General features: G+C 33.8%; 1 protein-coding gene across 1 annotated transcript; it reads left to right on the forward strand.

Annotated features, from left to right (window-relative positions):
* The first annotated feature begins 10,319 nt into the window (after positions 1 to 10,319).
* On the forward strand, positions 10,320 to 15,190 carry LOC131955188 (MFS-type transporter SLC18B1-like). The gene is made up of 6 exons (XM_059319207.1): positions 10,320 to 10,630; positions 11,512 to 11,607; positions 11,899 to 11,972; positions 13,881 to 14,028; positions 14,622 to 14,690; positions 15,089 to 15,190. Exons 1-6 carry the CDS (start codon positions 10,409 to 10,411, stop codon positions 15,188 to 15,190), a joined length of 711 nt encoding a protein of 236 aa, XP_059175190.1. The 5' UTR covers positions 10,320 to 10,408.
* Positions 15,191 to 17,470: the final 2,280 nt, after the last annotated feature.

The following is a 17,470-nucleotide window of genomic DNA, read 5'->3' on the forward strand; positions in this document are numbered from 1 at the left end:
GTTGGCGTTGTATGTCCATCTTCTTTAACAATAGGCAAGGCTTGTTGATATAACTTTGTTGCAGTAAGGCAAGATGAGCTATGAATTTTTGCCGAATGGCAAGATTCTTGAATTTGTTGATGTAACGCAAGATTCTTGAATTTGTTGACGTAAGGCAAGATTCTTGAATTTGTTGATGTAGCGCAAGATTCTTGAATTTGTTGATGTAACGCAAGATTCTTGAATTTGTTGACTAAGGCAAGATTCTTGAATTTGTTGATGTAGCGCAAGATTCTTGAATTTGTTGATGTAGCGCAAGATTCTCGAATTTGTTGATGTAACACAAGATTTTTTAGCTCTGAATTTGTTGACGTAAGGCAAGACTCAGCTAATTTGAGATGTTCATTGAAGCATATCTGTAATGTGCATTTAACTTGTGCTATGCTTTTCACTGGCCTATGATTGGTATGTGAACATTTTTTTTTAAACATTGTACATCAAAACAAGTGATATTTTGTTAAAATGTGATTATTAATTTAATTCAAGATCAGGTGGTGAGTTATCTCTCTTGTTAGAACTTAAGTTGTGAGTTATCTCCCTGCAAGAAGCTGATTTTTCTGGTATTTGATTTGATAAGCTGTGTTATTTGCATAAGACTTATTTTGTCTTATATAAAAGAAATCTAGAAATGGGAAAGCAAAAGAAGAGGGTATTGATTTGTGAATTAGTATGTAAATAATTGTTTTTTTAGGCATATCTTGATCGAGCCTTATAGTTTAATTCTCAGAACCCAATCGAGTTAGTTCCCTTGTTGGTGGCATGAAATATAGCACAAATGGTCATCCATGCATGTTTTTTTTTTGTTTGGATATAAATACTCTCGATTCAGCTTTGTAAAGCTGTATTGCTTTGGTAATATTTTTGTTTTTATGTGTGGCTGGTGGTGTATCATTGATGTCTGATGATGGTGATGATGTGTTTTAGTGTGGCTGTTGGTAACTTATGCAGTTGGTGATGTATTGCAATATGCTAGTTGGTGATGCTGTATTGCTATATCAGATGGTGATGCTGTATTGCTATATCAGCTGGTGTTGCTGTATTGCTATATCAGCTGTTGATGCTGTATTGCTATATCAGCTGGTGATGTTGTATTGCTATATCAAGCGGTATATGTATTGCTATATCAAGCGGTATCAGGGGTGATGCTGTATTGCTATATCAGGTGGTGATGCTGTATTGCTATATCAGGTCGTGATGCTGTATTTCTATATCAGGTGGTGATGCTGTATTGCTATATCAAGCGGTATATGTATTGCTAAATCAGGTGGTGATGCTGTATGTCTATCATTAAGACTGCATGCTAGTTGGTAATGTTGTGTCACAGTATGCTATTTAGTGATTGCATTATGGTGTGCCTATTTACCTGTGAAAACTGTTTACCTGTGAAAACTGTTTACCTGTGAAAACTAGCCTCATTACTATGATAGCCATAATGATAAAGAGCTGTTGTTAATGTATAACAAGCAATATTTATCACTTAAGAAAAATACCAACCTAGTAGTAGTACTTTTTCGCAAATTTTAATTGAATCCTATTTCTATCAGTCAATGAATAAGTTGTTTAAAATATTTAATTATTGATTTAACTTCAACACATTGGTATTTGAATAACTAACACAAATCAATAACTAAAAAACAATGTTATTTTGTTACAAGAATTGTTACAACATAACTAAAACAAATCAATAACTCAAAAATGATGTTACTTTGTTATAAGAATTGTTACAACAAAGTTTAGATGAGGGATTTAATACAACTCAAACTGTTACATTTGCCTAGAAATTGATCTGAAAATCAAACTTGTACATTGCACATATCAAAAAATGCATCTGAATCAATCCATTGTCTTTTCCCATAAGTTTTCTGAAAAATATTTTACATCATTTGGAACATTTTTCTCTTACTAACAGAGAAAGCCTTTTGCATTTTCTCTCATGAAATGGGATATATTTTTGTAAATTGTAATGCAGACATATACATTAACTACTGCAGTTTTGTAGACATGTTTTAAAATGCTTCTGTAAGTTTTAAAAGTAATTTTTCAAAATCTAAAAATACTCATGTTGTTTACCTGTTTCAGGTTGTTTTAGTGTCAGTTAGTTGGTTGCATACACCTTTTAAATAGTGAGCTTGATATCATAATCTGATTGTGGGTTTTATTTTATACGTAAAAATTTTAATACCTGTTTTACACTTGAAAATACGACAAAAGTTGATTTTTAAAAGATTTTTTTTCACTTTTTCTTAAAATAGATATTAGTTGATTAATGAAATAATCTTGTTTGATAGTTGTATACTGGTAACAAAAACCAACACTGTTGTGTTAAAGTAAAAACAAATGCATGATTACTGTAATGTTATACTTGGAATACATTGACCAGTACATACATGTACCCTCAACATGACCCTCAACCCTTGTAAGAGCTTCCATTCTCTGTTGAAAATTGCCATCATTTAAATGGATAAGAAAGATCTTGTTTTATATGGGACAGAAAAGAAAGATAATTTTATATGTAACTTTTAAAAACATACTAGTTTGCTATGAACCTAATTAGAAAATTCTAGTTTTCTATAAAAAAACTAATAAGATACTAGATCTAGTTAGCTGAGAAACAGATAAAAGTTCTAGTTTTCTATAGGACTATTAAGAAAGTTCTAATTTTCAATGCCACATGAAAGATCTTGTTTTCTATTGTATGGAGCTGTAAAACATACAACAGCTAGTGCGCAGTCTTTGTCTTTTTCCCATCTCTGTTTTTGTTTGACTCTTTCACCTTGACCTTGCCTTTCTTTTAAAAACAATCAGTATTATGGAAGGAAGAAAACAAAAGATATTGTGAATCAAAATTTGCTTTTTTTACATGTGACTTTGTGTAGTAGTTCTATGTTGGTAGATTGTGTTTATTTTTGTTTTACAACTCATCGTAAGTGTTAATTTTACTTACAGCTATTAGATTGTTGTCTTAGTGTTGTTTCTGGAATCACTCATCTAGGTTGTGTTGTATCTTTGAACAATTTAAAGCTAGTGAAGAGTAAATTACCTTTCTAACTTGAGAGTTGTAGAGTTGATGTGTTGTGTTACACACACTTTTAATTCCCCCAATTTATGTCAGGTACCTTTTTGTGCTGGACAGATTGCACCATGAATAGAGTTCATGCTAACTTATAACTAGTTTAAATTGATAGTAGCTAAAGAACTCATATTGGGGGAAATGTAGTTCCTAACTGAAGTTTCGCTGGATAAAAAAATAATAATTGAATGTTATTATTTATTAGAAATTCTGTTCATCCTTTTAATTTAAATTTCCTGTGTGATCAGCTATAAAGAATTTTTAATCTAGTATTTTCTTTATTGTTGCTCTTCTTATTAAAGATGCAAGGGAATTAATTTTTCAAATTTAGCATGTAAAAGAAATTGTAATAATCTCACAAGGGAGATAATAAGGCATTATGATTGGCTCTTTTAAAACAACAAATTATAGTTACCTTCTAAATAAAATTTTAGTAATAGAATTCACCTTATCACTTTGAATACATTTATTAAATAGAAAATCACAGTGATACAAGCGATGTAAATAATTCTCATACTTAAAGATATTTTGTAAACAAAGTTGATAATTGCAGTGCAGTATGTTTAGCAAATCCCATCATTAAATTGTATTTGATGCAATATTCAGCTTGGCAGAACAAATCTTGTTTTGAATACTCTCATCTTTCAGGTAAATTTAAACAAAATAAAATACTCTTTTTCTTTTTGCTTTTAACATTTTAGTGTAATACTCTAATTTTAGTGTAAAACTGGACAAATAATGAAATATTGTATTGAGCTGCTGTATGTCATCAAATATTGTTTAAAATAATAGTACACTACAGAACATTTTATTCCATGTAATTAGGGGACCAATGTGTATAGTTCCTTACATGGTAAGATATGTAATCATTATTGTATATGCCAGACAGTTTGTCACAAGGAGCATTTGTGTAATGTTTTCATGTACACATTTTAAAGAACACTTTGGTTGTTTTCATTCATCAACAGAATAGCTCATTCAGACTTGAAAATGATAAAAAAAATAATAAAACATATCACATTAAATCATGTTTATTTTAATTTCTGATGATAATTCTATTAATTTTTTTTTTTGTTTTGCGGGCATACTTGTCACATTAATTAATGTACTTTATTTCATTATCAGGATAATTTTGAAACATAATTGTCAAACTCCTTACACCTGCTCTTGATTACAAACATAAAACAGTTACAATATATGTATGGTTAAACACATCTCAGCACAACTGTAAAACTTTGAACACAAAAAAAAATGGATTTAAAGATATTTCTATTGAGTTTTTGTCTTTCAAAATACACTTCAAATTGTATAAATACTTTACAACTGTGTGATGTAAAAGTTGTACTTTACCCCTACAATTTCAGAAGTGAAACTTTTATTTATTTTATTGTGCAGTAGGGTCTGGTGTTATCAGGAAGTTATTTGTTTTATTATTTAGATGATGTTGGTGGTGTTTTTATACTTGTGGGTAAGTCTGTGACGGGCAGGTCCAATCACTGATAGGTATATGGTAGCTGGCTGAGATATGTGGGTACAATATAGTGTGGTAGGGCTGGGTGGGTGGGTCGAACAAGAAGTGTCTATTACATATTATGTGTGCAGTAATTACCTGCTCCAAATATCCACTCTACTTCACCTACCCCATAGAGCAACTGTTCCTCAGGCAGTTACCCACCCTGGAGTATGTTCCCTGCTTTGATGTGTATTTGGGTCTAGCACTACACCCCTCAGTGATGTTGTATTGTCACCATGTTATAACCTCTAGCACTACACCCCTCAGTGCTGTTGTATTGTCACCATGTTATAACCTCTAGCACTACACCCCTCAGTGCTGTTGTATTGTCACCATGTTATAACCAGATGTTTGCGTTAAATCATTTAACCAGAGCCCTCTCATTCCTGGACCTGCAAGCATTCCTAGACTTGACACAAAGTCTAGTTCAGTCTCTATGTGTGACATAGACTTGACACAAAGTCTAGTTCAGTCTCGATGTGTGACATAGACTTGTTGCACAAAGGGCTAGTTCAGTCTCTATGTGTGACATAGACTTGACACAATGTCTAGTTCAGTCTCTATGTGTGACATAGTCTTGACAAAAAGTCTAGTTCAGTCTCTATGTGTGACATAGACTTGACACAATGTCTAGTTCAGTCTCTATGTGTGACACAAACTTGACAAAAAGTCTAGTTCAGTCTCTATGTGTGACACAAACTTGACAAAAAGTCTAGTTCAGTCTCTATGTGTGACATAGACTTGACACAAAGTCTAGTTCAGTCTCTATGTGTGACACAAACTTGACAAAAAGTCTAGTTCAGTCTCTATGTGTGACACAAACTTGACAAAAAGTCTAGTTCAGTCTCTATGTGGCATAGTCTTGTCAGAGAGTATAGTTCAGTCTGTGGGAGTCCTAGACTGTGTGACAGACTTGTTTTTTGCAAAAGTCTAGTTCAGCCTGTCTTTGATGTAGACGTCAAAAAGTCTAGTTCTGCTTGTGTGGGCCCTAGACTTAACAAAAAGTCTAGTTCAGAATTTGTCTAATACAGCATGCTGGCATGCTTTTGTTGTTGTTGAATCAGCTGTATAAACATGTGCATACACCAGCTTGATTCATTCATTTTTTTAATTCACATTTTTATTGTACAATTTAAAAAAAAATGTTTTAATTGAAAAACCCAGTCTCCTTCAGTTACTAAACAAAGCATTTACTCTTTCAATATTTGTTAGGCTTCCTTCTCCATTATTCAGAATTAATTTTCTAGAGTATTGCATTTTGCAAAAAAAAAAAAAACTGTTGATCAAAGATTTCTCAAAAACTAAGATAATCAAAAAATTGTAATTAATTTTTTTACAGGATTGATTATAAATACTAAACAGCCATCTAGATCTAATTGTTTAAATAATGTTTTAAAATGTTAAAATATGGCAAACTTCTTTGTTAATGTTAATTTAAAAAATAAAATTTTGTTTAGATTATGTTTTGTGTATTTGTTTTTAGTTTGCAATCTTGTGCATTTCATTGTGAAAAATATTATATGGACATGAAAATGTAATGACAATTGTTTTATATATTGTAAATATCTCAATGAAAAGAAATGTTGATTATAGAACATTGGAAAACTTTGATATTTGATGTTGAATATATGTTTTGGCTAACTAAAGTGAAACTTTAGTTAGTAATAGCTTTTGACTAACTAAAAGTGATTCTTTAATCGCTTTAGTTAGGGTTTAGCTTTTATAAATGCATTACTTGAGTGTATGCTATCATTGTAGCAACTGTGTTAGATATCCTTGTGTATGTTAGCCAATACTATATGTAACAATGACTATGTGTAGCTATTATTTTGTGCAGATATTGCTGTGCTATCCATTAGTGTTTGTGTCAGGTACACACTAGTGTTTATAGCTACTGTTGTGTAGGTCTCTCTGTGTGCAGGTTAGACTTAAGTGTGTAGCTATCAATGTGTTGTCACCTTGTTGCTACACTGTGGTACCACTTAGTGTAACTGTAAGTGTGTAATCACTGTGTGTAGCTGTGTGTTGTTACCTAGTGTGGCTACACTGTGCTACCATTAAGTGTAACTGTAAGTGTGTAATCACTGTGTGTAGCTACCAGCGTGTTGCCACCTAGTGTGGCTACACTGTGCTACCATGTTTAACTACTTCATGTTTAATCACTATGTATAGCAACCACTATGTTTAACCTACTACTTTGCTAATCATGTTTGTATACCAGTGTGAGTGGCTAAAGGACAAAACTGTACCTGGCCCAGATTGTACCAGGTCCACATTGTATATGGTTTACACTGTACCTAGTTCATATTGTACCTGGTCCACGCTGTACCCAGTCCAGATTGTACCAGGCTGTACCTAGTCCCCGCTGTACCTGGCCCAGACTTCACGTTTTCCAGACTGTACATATTATGTGTATATACATGCTTGTAACATGTGAAAGTTTTGTAGCTACTCAAATGTAAATAGCGGAATTAAAGAACAATGTTCACACACTCACTAACACTTTGTTACATTGTATTTATCGTTTTGTATGATTTGTCATGTGATCAGTTGATTATGTCACAACAAATAAAAAGGTGTATTAATTTTCTGAAACAAAAAAAAAATCTAGCAAAACATGTTGGTAATAAAGAAATACTATCAATAACTAACAAGAGCGTTAGGCCATAGCCCGATGTCTCGAGTTCGGATCTAGATCAAGTCTAGATCTAGTTACTGCAGGAAGTCCCTAAGACCACCCAGCTCTGATTTAACTTGACTGACTTGTAAAGCCGGCTCGGTATCGTGCTGACTACAAGAAAAGAATATCCAAACACAACTTTCATACATGAGGTGCAGGCCTATAAGCGCATGATTAACTGTCTACACTCCTGACAATCTACTGATAATATGTTGTTTTTTTTTAAAGGATACCTATATAACGATTTGGTTCAGATAACAAAACTTGAACAAGTCTCTCCTCACTTTGTAAACATGTGAGTTATATTGATGTTTGGTTGGATCCAATTCTTCTTCTTCTTCGTTCTTAATTTTTAGTGTTGGGAGGGATCGAGCCTTATCTGCCAGAGGGTTTGAACTCGAGACTTTTTTGCTCGAATGTATCAACCATGAGCTTTGCCGACTCGACCATGCTTCCATCGCATTTAAGGATTACGTGTCAACTGGTTATGCGCCATTCATTGACTCCGATTGAAAACGCAAGATTATAATAGATATGTAGCCTAACTTTGGTATTATATTTATATGTCCATCAGTCCACATAGGCTAACATATGCAGATCTGACAAATAGGGCCTAAGCTAATCTGATGTAACTTACTCTTTTGTCGTGTTTTTTTAAGCGCCGTCAATCAAAAACAGACGTGTTTAAATACATAGCAAAACACGTTTTATTATTTTATCACTTTAAATCAGGGGTCTCCAAACTTTTCAGCCCGAGGGCCGCATTGACTATTAAAGTTCAGTTCGGGGGCCAGTTTCTTCCTGGCATGTCTTTGATTTTTCTGGGTAAAGTTCCTCAGCTATCACCAACAAACGATTTTTTCTTGGACAAAAAGGTCTCCGCGGGCCGGATGAGAGGACCTCGCGGGCCGCATCCGGCCCGCGGGCCGTAGTTTGGAGACCCCTGCTTTAAATCAACACTGCCTGGCATGAAGCGATGACGGCTACAGATCGCATCTTAAAGCTTATGCGTTTGTGTCAGGGTTTATTTTTTGATGGTTGAAAAATCTCATATTTTTGTGTTTATAAATTATAGAAAGAAAAAAGTTTTGATTTCAACGTTAAAAACATTCAGATTTAAAAAAATATAGAAAAAAAAAAAAAAAAAAAAAGAACCAAACATAAACTCGATAAGAAAATTATTTTTACATTCATTGAAAAGAGAAAACTTGCCCCAAACGATGATGTCACAAATACATCTATCTACAGTCAAAACGATGATAGTTAAAGTACGCCATTTAGTCCCAACGATAATGACGCAAATGCAATATTCAACACTCAACAGTCCTAACGCTGATTATACAAATTCACCTGCCAGAACTCCCAACTATAATGACATAAATAAACCTGTCAATCTTCAAACGACACTTTATAAAGCTGGATCAAGCTGTTCGTTCTCCGACTCACCTCTCTAGTAGTCACGTGTCTCCCGATTTTATTCTACTGTCATCAGTTATGAATTTTATTAGTTTTGTTTGAACCATATAGGCCTACACATCCCGTGTCTCTTGATTTTGTTCTGCTGTCATCAGTTATGAATTTAATTAGTTTTGACTGAGCCATACACATTTGGTGAGTGAAGGCACAAGGGGGGGGGGGGGGGTCGGATGGGAGGTGTGGGGGGGGGGGGGGGATAATGAGATAAGCAGTGAGAGTTAGTGGCCAACACAGTACGCTTTAAAGATGTCAAAAACTTCGCAGTAATTTTTTTTTTTTTGCGTTTCAGTGTGTTGTTCATCATAATATGTGAGTAGTTTCATATTTGTTAACATTTTATTTATTTAAATCATATCAGCTAACTGTTTAATTTTATAAACATTCATCGATCGTATGGTTATTTACATTTATGTTGGTTAATATTTTTTTATATAAACCTTTGGTTTATTTCCGCCAATTAACTATGTTAATGTTTTCTTAAATCACTTTATTTATTTTTCTTTTGTTGCTCTAAAATCAGATCACGTGTTAATTATTAAAATAACTAGCCGTTTTCGCCCACTAAGGAAAAACTGCAACGTGTGTAGACTGATACAAGTTTCATATCGCTTATTCAACCTATTAGCAGGCCTAATCAAATATGGTTTACAGCTAAGTGATGCATAAAATCATAAGTTATTTTTAAAATGAAGAATGTTGTTTTACAGTTATACAGTTTTTACCTACATGAAGTTAGGTATCCACATTTGTATAGGTCTAGATTAGATAGAAGCATTACGCGCTTAATTTTGGACTTATGTCAGGGGGTACATTTTATTTTATTATATCAAAATCGCTGGACGTTACGTTTATATAAATAAATGTCTGTCGCATCGCTCGCTGGACGTATAGTTACTTTAAATCATTGTCTGTCTATCGATAGATGTATAGTTACATAAATTCAGTGTTTGTCTTGTAATGGAGTTTCAAATACTCCAAACGCGAGAAACCTTTTTTATTCTACTAAAATCAATAATCATCAAGTTCCATAAATAGTTGATTTACATTTCTTCCCTTCTACATTTAACTCTTTTTAAACCTTTTTTTTTAACCTTTCGAACTTTACGGTCTATGAGTTAGATGAAGTAGCATCAGTAGAGTTCACTTGTTTGTTTGACTGTAGCATACGAAGTGATAGTGTTTTCAGCAATACGCATAGTCGCCTGTACTTTCCCTAACGTGAGTCAAGTACTTATCAGAGCTGGATGGACTCAACGACGATTCCCACAATTGTATGATGTAGCAAATATGCTACAAACGTTTATCATTAAGGTTTTTTCTGCTCAAATACCTTTCAAAAAATTAATTCAAAAATTAATTCAATGGAATAAAGGGATAAGGCATATTGAAAGGTGTTGTATAATGAGCACATCCATTTGTATAACGTGATGAATCTTCATTAATTTGTCATTTATATTAGAGTATAACTTATCTACCACTAACGGCAATTTTTTGTGCATACTATTTAACTTTTTTTAAATATTTTTTTTTTGTAGCCATCGACAAAAAGATAATAATTTTCAACACAGAGGATATAGATACAGTGGTACTTTAAATCTTATCTTAGTTTGTTAGCAACATTTCAAGGACTATGTCAGTTTCTACGTGTGATAATGATAAACAATTGGAGCAGACAACCCAACTCACTAATGGACAAACAATCCTGGGAGGGAATGAAGAGGAGAAGGAAGAAAAAAAGTTGAATTTTCTAAAGATGTCAGGAAACAACAAGAGATTGTTTATTATGTTAGCTTTGTCGGTTTTTTCGTGTGGGTCAGGGTATTCCTTGTTGGCACCGTTTTATCCATTGGAGGTGAGTGAGGGAAGGTAGTGTGGAGTGTATGTGTGTGTAGTATAGTCAATGTATAGTAAAGTTGTGTGTGTGTGTGTGTGTGTAGTGTAGTCAATGTATAGTAACGTTGTGTGTGTGTAGTATATTCAATGTATAGTAAAGTTGTGTGCGTAGTAATGTAGTCTGTGTAGTAGTATGTCTAGTAATGTAATCTGTGTAGTAATGTAGTCTGTGTAGTAATGTAGTAGATGTAGTAATGTTTTATGTGTAGTAATGTAGTCTGTGTAGTAATGTAGTCTGTCTAGTAATGTAGTCTATGTAGTAATGTAGTCTGTGTAGTAATGTAGTCTATCTAGTAATGTAGTCTATCTAGTAATGTAGTCTATGTAGTAATGCAGTCTGTGTAGTAATGTAGTCTGTGTAGTAATGTAGTCTGTGTAGTAATGTCTGTGTAGTAATGTAGTCTGTGTAGTAATGTAGTCTGTGTAGTAATGTAGTCTGTGTAGTAATGTAGTCTGTGTAGTAATGTCTGTGTAGTAATGTCTGTGTAGTAATGTAGTCTGTGTAGTAATGTCTGTGTAGTAATGTAGTCTGTGTAGTAATGTAGTCTGTGTAGTAATGTAGTCTGTGTAGTAATGTCTGTGTAGTAATGTCTGTGTAGTAATGTCTGTGTAGTAATGTAGTCTGTGTAGTAATGTCTGTGTAGTAATGTAGTCTGTGTAGTAATGTCTGTGTAGTAATGTATTCTGTGTAGTAATGTCTGTGTAGTAATGTAGTCTGTGTAGTAATGTCTGTGTAGTAATGTAGTCTGTGTAGTAATTTAGTCAATGTATAGCAAATTTTTCTGTGTGTAGTAATGTAATTTGTGTAGTAATGTAGTCTTCACTGTGTCTTCCATGTAGGCTGAGAAGAAAGGCGTGTCACAGACCATCATAGGACTTGTGTTCTCTGTGTTCTCTATTGTTAGTTTCTGCGCCAGTCCTATCATAGGTGGCATGGTAAGTATGACACTTTCTTATTAAGTAAGTAGTTTCAAGTTCAAACCACAACATAGACATGCTTGGTTTTTACATTATAGAATATATATGTATATATATATATATATATATATATACATATATATATATATATATATATATATATATATATAATATATATATATATATATATATGAACATATTTAAGGCGTAGATGATACAGGTTTTGGCGAGGTGGGGGTCGACCGTGGGGTGGGGGAGGGGTGCCAGCATTTCTAATCACTGTGAGTAAAGTTGTATTGCATTCCACAGTTGACAATTTTAGGTGCTAAGTTTGTGTGTGTGGCGGGGCTTGGTTTGGCTGGTTGCAGCTCTCTGTTATTCGGGTAAGTCTTTTTTGTTATGTAGATTTAGAGGTAAGTTTGTATCTACTTTCTTTTTTATCCCCTAAATATTATATATATATATATATATATATATATATATATATATATATATATATATATATATATATCTATATACTACTAAAAGTCAAGTTTGTTTACATGTTTGAATATTTATTTTTTTGTTTGCCTGATTGACTATTGTGATATGTTCCACTCTATCTGGAAAGCTGTAAAATAGTATGCAGGTAGAGAATAATTTTTTAATGCAGACAAACTGTTGATCACAAATTTATTTAAAGACGTTAATTAATTTATTGATTTATTCATAGTTAAATTAACCGTATTTTTTTAAAAATGTTAATACTTTGAATAAACTTTGTGGGGATAGTGACGTCCCTTGATGTGTTTACATTTTTGGTACAATAAAAATGGCGGACCCCATCATAGACTTTGTGGCCCATTCAAAAGTTTAACGCGTTACAAAGCTAATTTTCTGCCGGCTATAACTTAAACAATACGTCCTTTTGCTGTATTTATTACGTTCCAACACTTATATCAATTTTCAACTGTCTTTTTCATTTAGTTTTACGATAAATTTCTCTAGATCTAAAGATCAGCTATCGAAGGAAATTTATGAATCTAGCCTAGATCTAGATCTAGATCTAGCCTAGATGTAGGTCACTAGATTCAATGTAAATTCTACATCTAGAATCTATTTCAGGCCTTAATTATTTTATATAAATCTTTGTTTGGCTTATTTAAGATAAAATTTAATTTGAAAGTTAGTACTACTAGACTTATTTTTAGATCTAGATCTAGAATCTATACGCGTAAATCAAGTTGCATAAGGAGACACATAGTATAGTATAAAAATTCACTTGTGACGTCACGAGTAAATAGCTAAAATGGTAGCGTAGTCAGCTCTCATGCAGGAGGCACGGGTTCTAGACCAATATGTCAATGAAATTTTTTTTTTCAATTTTTTTTTTAGATGTGAATGATAACGTTGCCTATCTGAACTTGGCAAGATACAGGGCAGGTGAAGTAGAGTTCATCTGTTTCTTTGTCCTAAGCATATGAAAGGATAGTGTGGTCAGATACATGCTCGGCTGGAATTGTTTTTTAAACGATAAAAACATGTTGTCTGAGACTTGGCAGGACACTGGGCAGGTGAAGTAGAGTTGAGTAGGTCACCTGTGACGTCAGTTTATGAAGGGATAGTCCGAAATCGGTGTTTTCGGTGTTTTTAAAAGATAAAAAACATATATTTGAATGTGGGGTCTGTTTTTTGTGACGATAAGTGACACTGCAGTAGCGTACCGAGGAGGGGGGGGGGGGACGGTAGGGGAGGGGAGGCGGGGGGTGGGGAGGGGAGGCGGGGGGGAAGGGGAGGCGGGGGTGGGGAGGTGGAGGGGGGAAGGGGGGGGGACATATGTTGGGGCGCCAAAATGGTTTGGAAAAATAAATTGATAGGTTGAGGGGGGTTCAAATCGAAAGTTTGAGTGGGGGGGGGGGGGGGGAATTGCACATCAAAAGTTTGAGGGGGGGGTTCAAATCGAAAACTTTGTCCCCGGGCGCCGGGAAGGGTCGCTATGCCTCTGAGTGACAGAAATGATGTTTTTTGATGGATGACCCCCGAAACCCACAGTTATCCAACGGATGACGGGTATTCTAGTATATATATAAATCGGAGGTGCTTTAATAATAGTAAAGAGCAGTGTCAAATAAACGCTCTCTGCTTATCTGCTCTTTTGTTATGGGAGTTAAAGTTTTATAAATGACAAGGCTATAACAAATTTGTCACTAACACACACATTTCTCTCACACACACATTTCTCACACACACATTTCTAACGACGTGTCACTGACACTCACACATATTTCTGTCACAAACATCTCTCACACCAGGGTGCTGGACAAATGCCCGTCTGGCACTCCCTTCATCGTCCTCTCCTTCATTGTTCGCGTGGTCGAGGCTCTGGGTGCCCTAGGGGTCGTCATATCCAGCAGCTCTATAGCGTCATGCCAGTTTCCTGATAACGTCAGCACTGTTGTGGTGAGTTCAGCTTTATTTCTGACACAGATTCTATGATGGTTAATTTGTAAGTAAATTTTTGTGTTAGTTAATTTGAAACTTAATTTATTTTATTGTTTTGGTCAAAATTGTAACTCAATTTATGTTTTGGTCCATTTTGAAAAAAACAACAACTTTTGTTTTGATACATTTTTAACTCTAATTATATTTTGATTATTTTTCTACTCAACTTATGTTTTTGAAATTAGTAACTTAATTAATTTTTTTGTAATTTACAACTGAATTTAAGTTTGGTCATACTCAAGCTGAAGTTACTTTTTAATTTTTAAAGTCGACTTTTATGAAGAAATCACCCTTTACACAATAGAATGCATATATATATATATATATATATATATATATATATATATATATATATATATATATATATATATATATATATATATATATATATATAAACGTATGCATGTATGTATATATATATATATATATATATATATATATATATATATATATATAAATATATATATATATATATATATATATATATATATATATATATATATATATATATATATATATATATATATATGTGTGTGTGTAACATTTTGCAGGCCATATTGGCCGCATTTTACTGCATTGGACTGATGATTGGTCCAACCATCGGAGGTCTGCTCTATGAGGTGAGGCCTTAGTTAAATGTATTTAAATACAATGGTGATTTTTATAAACATTTCTGTGGATCCAGGATGTAAGAAAATGATGGAAGTAAGGATATGTGCTGCTATTGTTAGAAGTCGTTAATGAAGACATTGCATACCTACCAATACTTTGTGAAGGTGAGGTGGGGGGGTCGCCTTTTGTGACGATTTGCAGCTTAGGGAAAAGTATATATTTCCTATATAAATTCAATTTCGATGGCGGGGATGGGGGGGGGGGGGGGTAAGGGCGGTAGACTTTCTTCGAAGAGATGCCTGGAAGAATCTCTGGATACTTTACTTTTACTTTACTTTTACAAAAGGTTTTTATTAAATACATAAGTTATCTATTTGTTTTAAAAAGGTTCCAATTTTATTTTCAGCTTGGAGGTTTTGGCTTACCCTTCTGGGCCGTTGGTGCCGCTATTTTATTGGCGGGGGTCATCATATTTATCACACTACCTCCACAACATGGTAAGTACTGACGTCATGATTCACCTTTCTTTAGCCTGTTAAACGTTGACGTCTTCATTAATAATCTGCTCACACAGCTTGAAATCTTGATCATTCTTTCTCTGACATGTTGACGTCACGATTAATAATTGTCATGCTGACGTTATGATAAACTTTTCTCGGATACTCTGACGTCTTGATCCATCTTTTACTTTAACAATTTGAATGTTGACTTCATGATGCATCTTTTACTTTAACAATTTGAATGTTGACTTCATGATGCATCTTTTACTTTAACAATTTGAATTTTGACTTCATGATGCATCTTTGACTTTAACACATTGAATGTTTACTTCATGATCCATCTTTTTCTTTAACACATTGAATGTTGACTTCATGATCCATCTTTTTCTTTAACACATTGAATGTTGACTTCATGATCCATCTTTTTCTTTAACACATTGAATGTTGACTTCATGATCCATCTTTTTCTTTAACACATTGAATGTTGACGTCATAATCCATCTTTTACTTTAACACATTGAATGTTGACGTCATAATCCATCTTTTACTTTAACACATTGAATGTTGACGTCATAATCCATCTTTTACTTTAACACATTGAATGTTGACTTCATGATGCATCTTTTTCTTTAACACATTGAATGTTGACTTCATCATGCATCTTTTACTTTAACAATTTGAATGTTGACTTCATGATCCATCTTTTTCTTTAACACATTGAATGTTGACGTCATAATCCATCTTTTACTTTAACACATTGAATGTTGACGTCATAATCCATCTTTTACTTTAACACATTGAATGTTGACTTCATGATTCATCTTTTTCTTTAACACATTGAATGTTGACTTCATGATCCATCTTTTACTTTAACACATTGAATGTTGACGACATAATCCATCTTTCTTTGATAAGTTGACTTCATGATCTATTACACATTGATTGTTGGCATCATGATCAAGGATTCTCTAACGTCTTTATTTTCGACGTCATGATCAATCTTTCTCTAACATCTTGAATGTTGACGTCATAGTTCATCTTTCTCTGACACGTTGACGTCATGATCCATCTTTCTAAAAAAACGTTGAATATTGATATCATTATCCATGAACTTTTAGCTAGATAAAATTACATTAAGATACGACGAATATTACCAAACTAAAAAAAACATTTAAGTAAATGTTGCTTTAAGGCAGGGGTTCCCAACCTTTTTTTACTCTAGAGCACATTTTAAAATATCGGTAGGGTGGCGGGCACCACCTATTTTAAATCGACAAACTCCTTCCAGAGGCGTAGCGACCCTTCCCGTCACCCGGGGATTTGCACCCCCCCCCTCAAATTTTCGATTTGCACCCCCCCCCCCTCAAATTTTCGATTTGCACCCCCCCCCCCCTCAAATTTTCGATTTGCACCCCCCTCCTCAAACGTTTGATTTCCATCCCCTTCAACCTTTCAATAATGTTTATGAAAAAAAATTCTGTCTCTGTCGAATAGTGAGAGGCGGGCACATACGAATCGTTCGGCGGGCGCCATGGCGCCCGCGGGCACGGGGTTGGGAACCCCTGCTCTAAGGTATTGTGACAGTTACCAACAAACTTAAGATGATTCTCGGCGAATTACAAACTAGTTTCACGGACCGTATTTGGATCATGGGCGTCCAAATATCGAAACAAATATATATCTGATTATATACAGTATAGGCCTACATGTCGTAAGTGCAAAGGTGGTGTTGGGTTAGGGGTAAAAGTTTGACACTTGGTTTTAGTTTTTTGCAGATTTGTGATTTATGTGAATGTATTAACTTACGATGGACGACTTGATAAAGAGTTATGACGAATTTTGATTTGACTTAATTAAAGTTGGTGATTTGATAAAGAGTAATGACGAACTTTGGTTTAACTTAATTAAAGTTGGTGATATAATAAAGAGTAATGACGAATTTTGGTTTAACTTAATTAAAGTTGGTGATTTGATAAAGAGTAATGACGAATTTTGGTTTAACTTAATTAAAGTTGGTGATTTGATAAAGAGTAATGACGAATTTTGGTTTAACTTAATTAAAGTTGGTGATATAATAAAGAGTAATGACGAATTTTGGTTAAACTTAATTAAAGTTGGTGATTTGATAAAGAGTTATGACGAATTTAAATTTAATGTAATTAAGTAAGTTAGTGATTTGATTTGATGGAGCTATTTATAGCCTGATCATAGCACAGAAGGTACGACTTTTTGGCTAACTTAAATAACTATATATCTATATACATCAACCTGTCAATTTAGTTATTAAG

The sequence above is a fragment of the Physella acuta genome, unplaced genomic scaffold (genome assembly GCF_028476545.2).
Source record: "Physella acuta isolate Inbredline_101_S28 unplaced genomic scaffold, ASM2847654v3 ptg001058l, whole genome shotgun sequence".
Lineage (NCBI taxonomy): Eukaryota > Metazoa > Mollusca > Gastropoda > Physidae > Physella > Physella acuta.

Bases quoted from the DNA above. Each gene is read 5' to 3' on its own strand.
- LOC131955188 (XM_059319207.1), top strand. From the start codon at position 10,409: ATGTCAGTTTCTACGTGTGATAATGATAAACAATTGGAGCAGACAACC. The intron at 11,608-11,898 runs GTAAGTATGACA...TGCATTCCACAG, and splicing joins GTCCTATCATAGGTGGCATG to TTGACAATTTTAGGTGCTAA. The intron at 11,973-13,880 runs GTAAGTCTTTTT...CTCTCACACCAG, and splicing joins TGCAGCTCTCTGTTATTCGG to GGTGCTGGACAAATGCCCGT.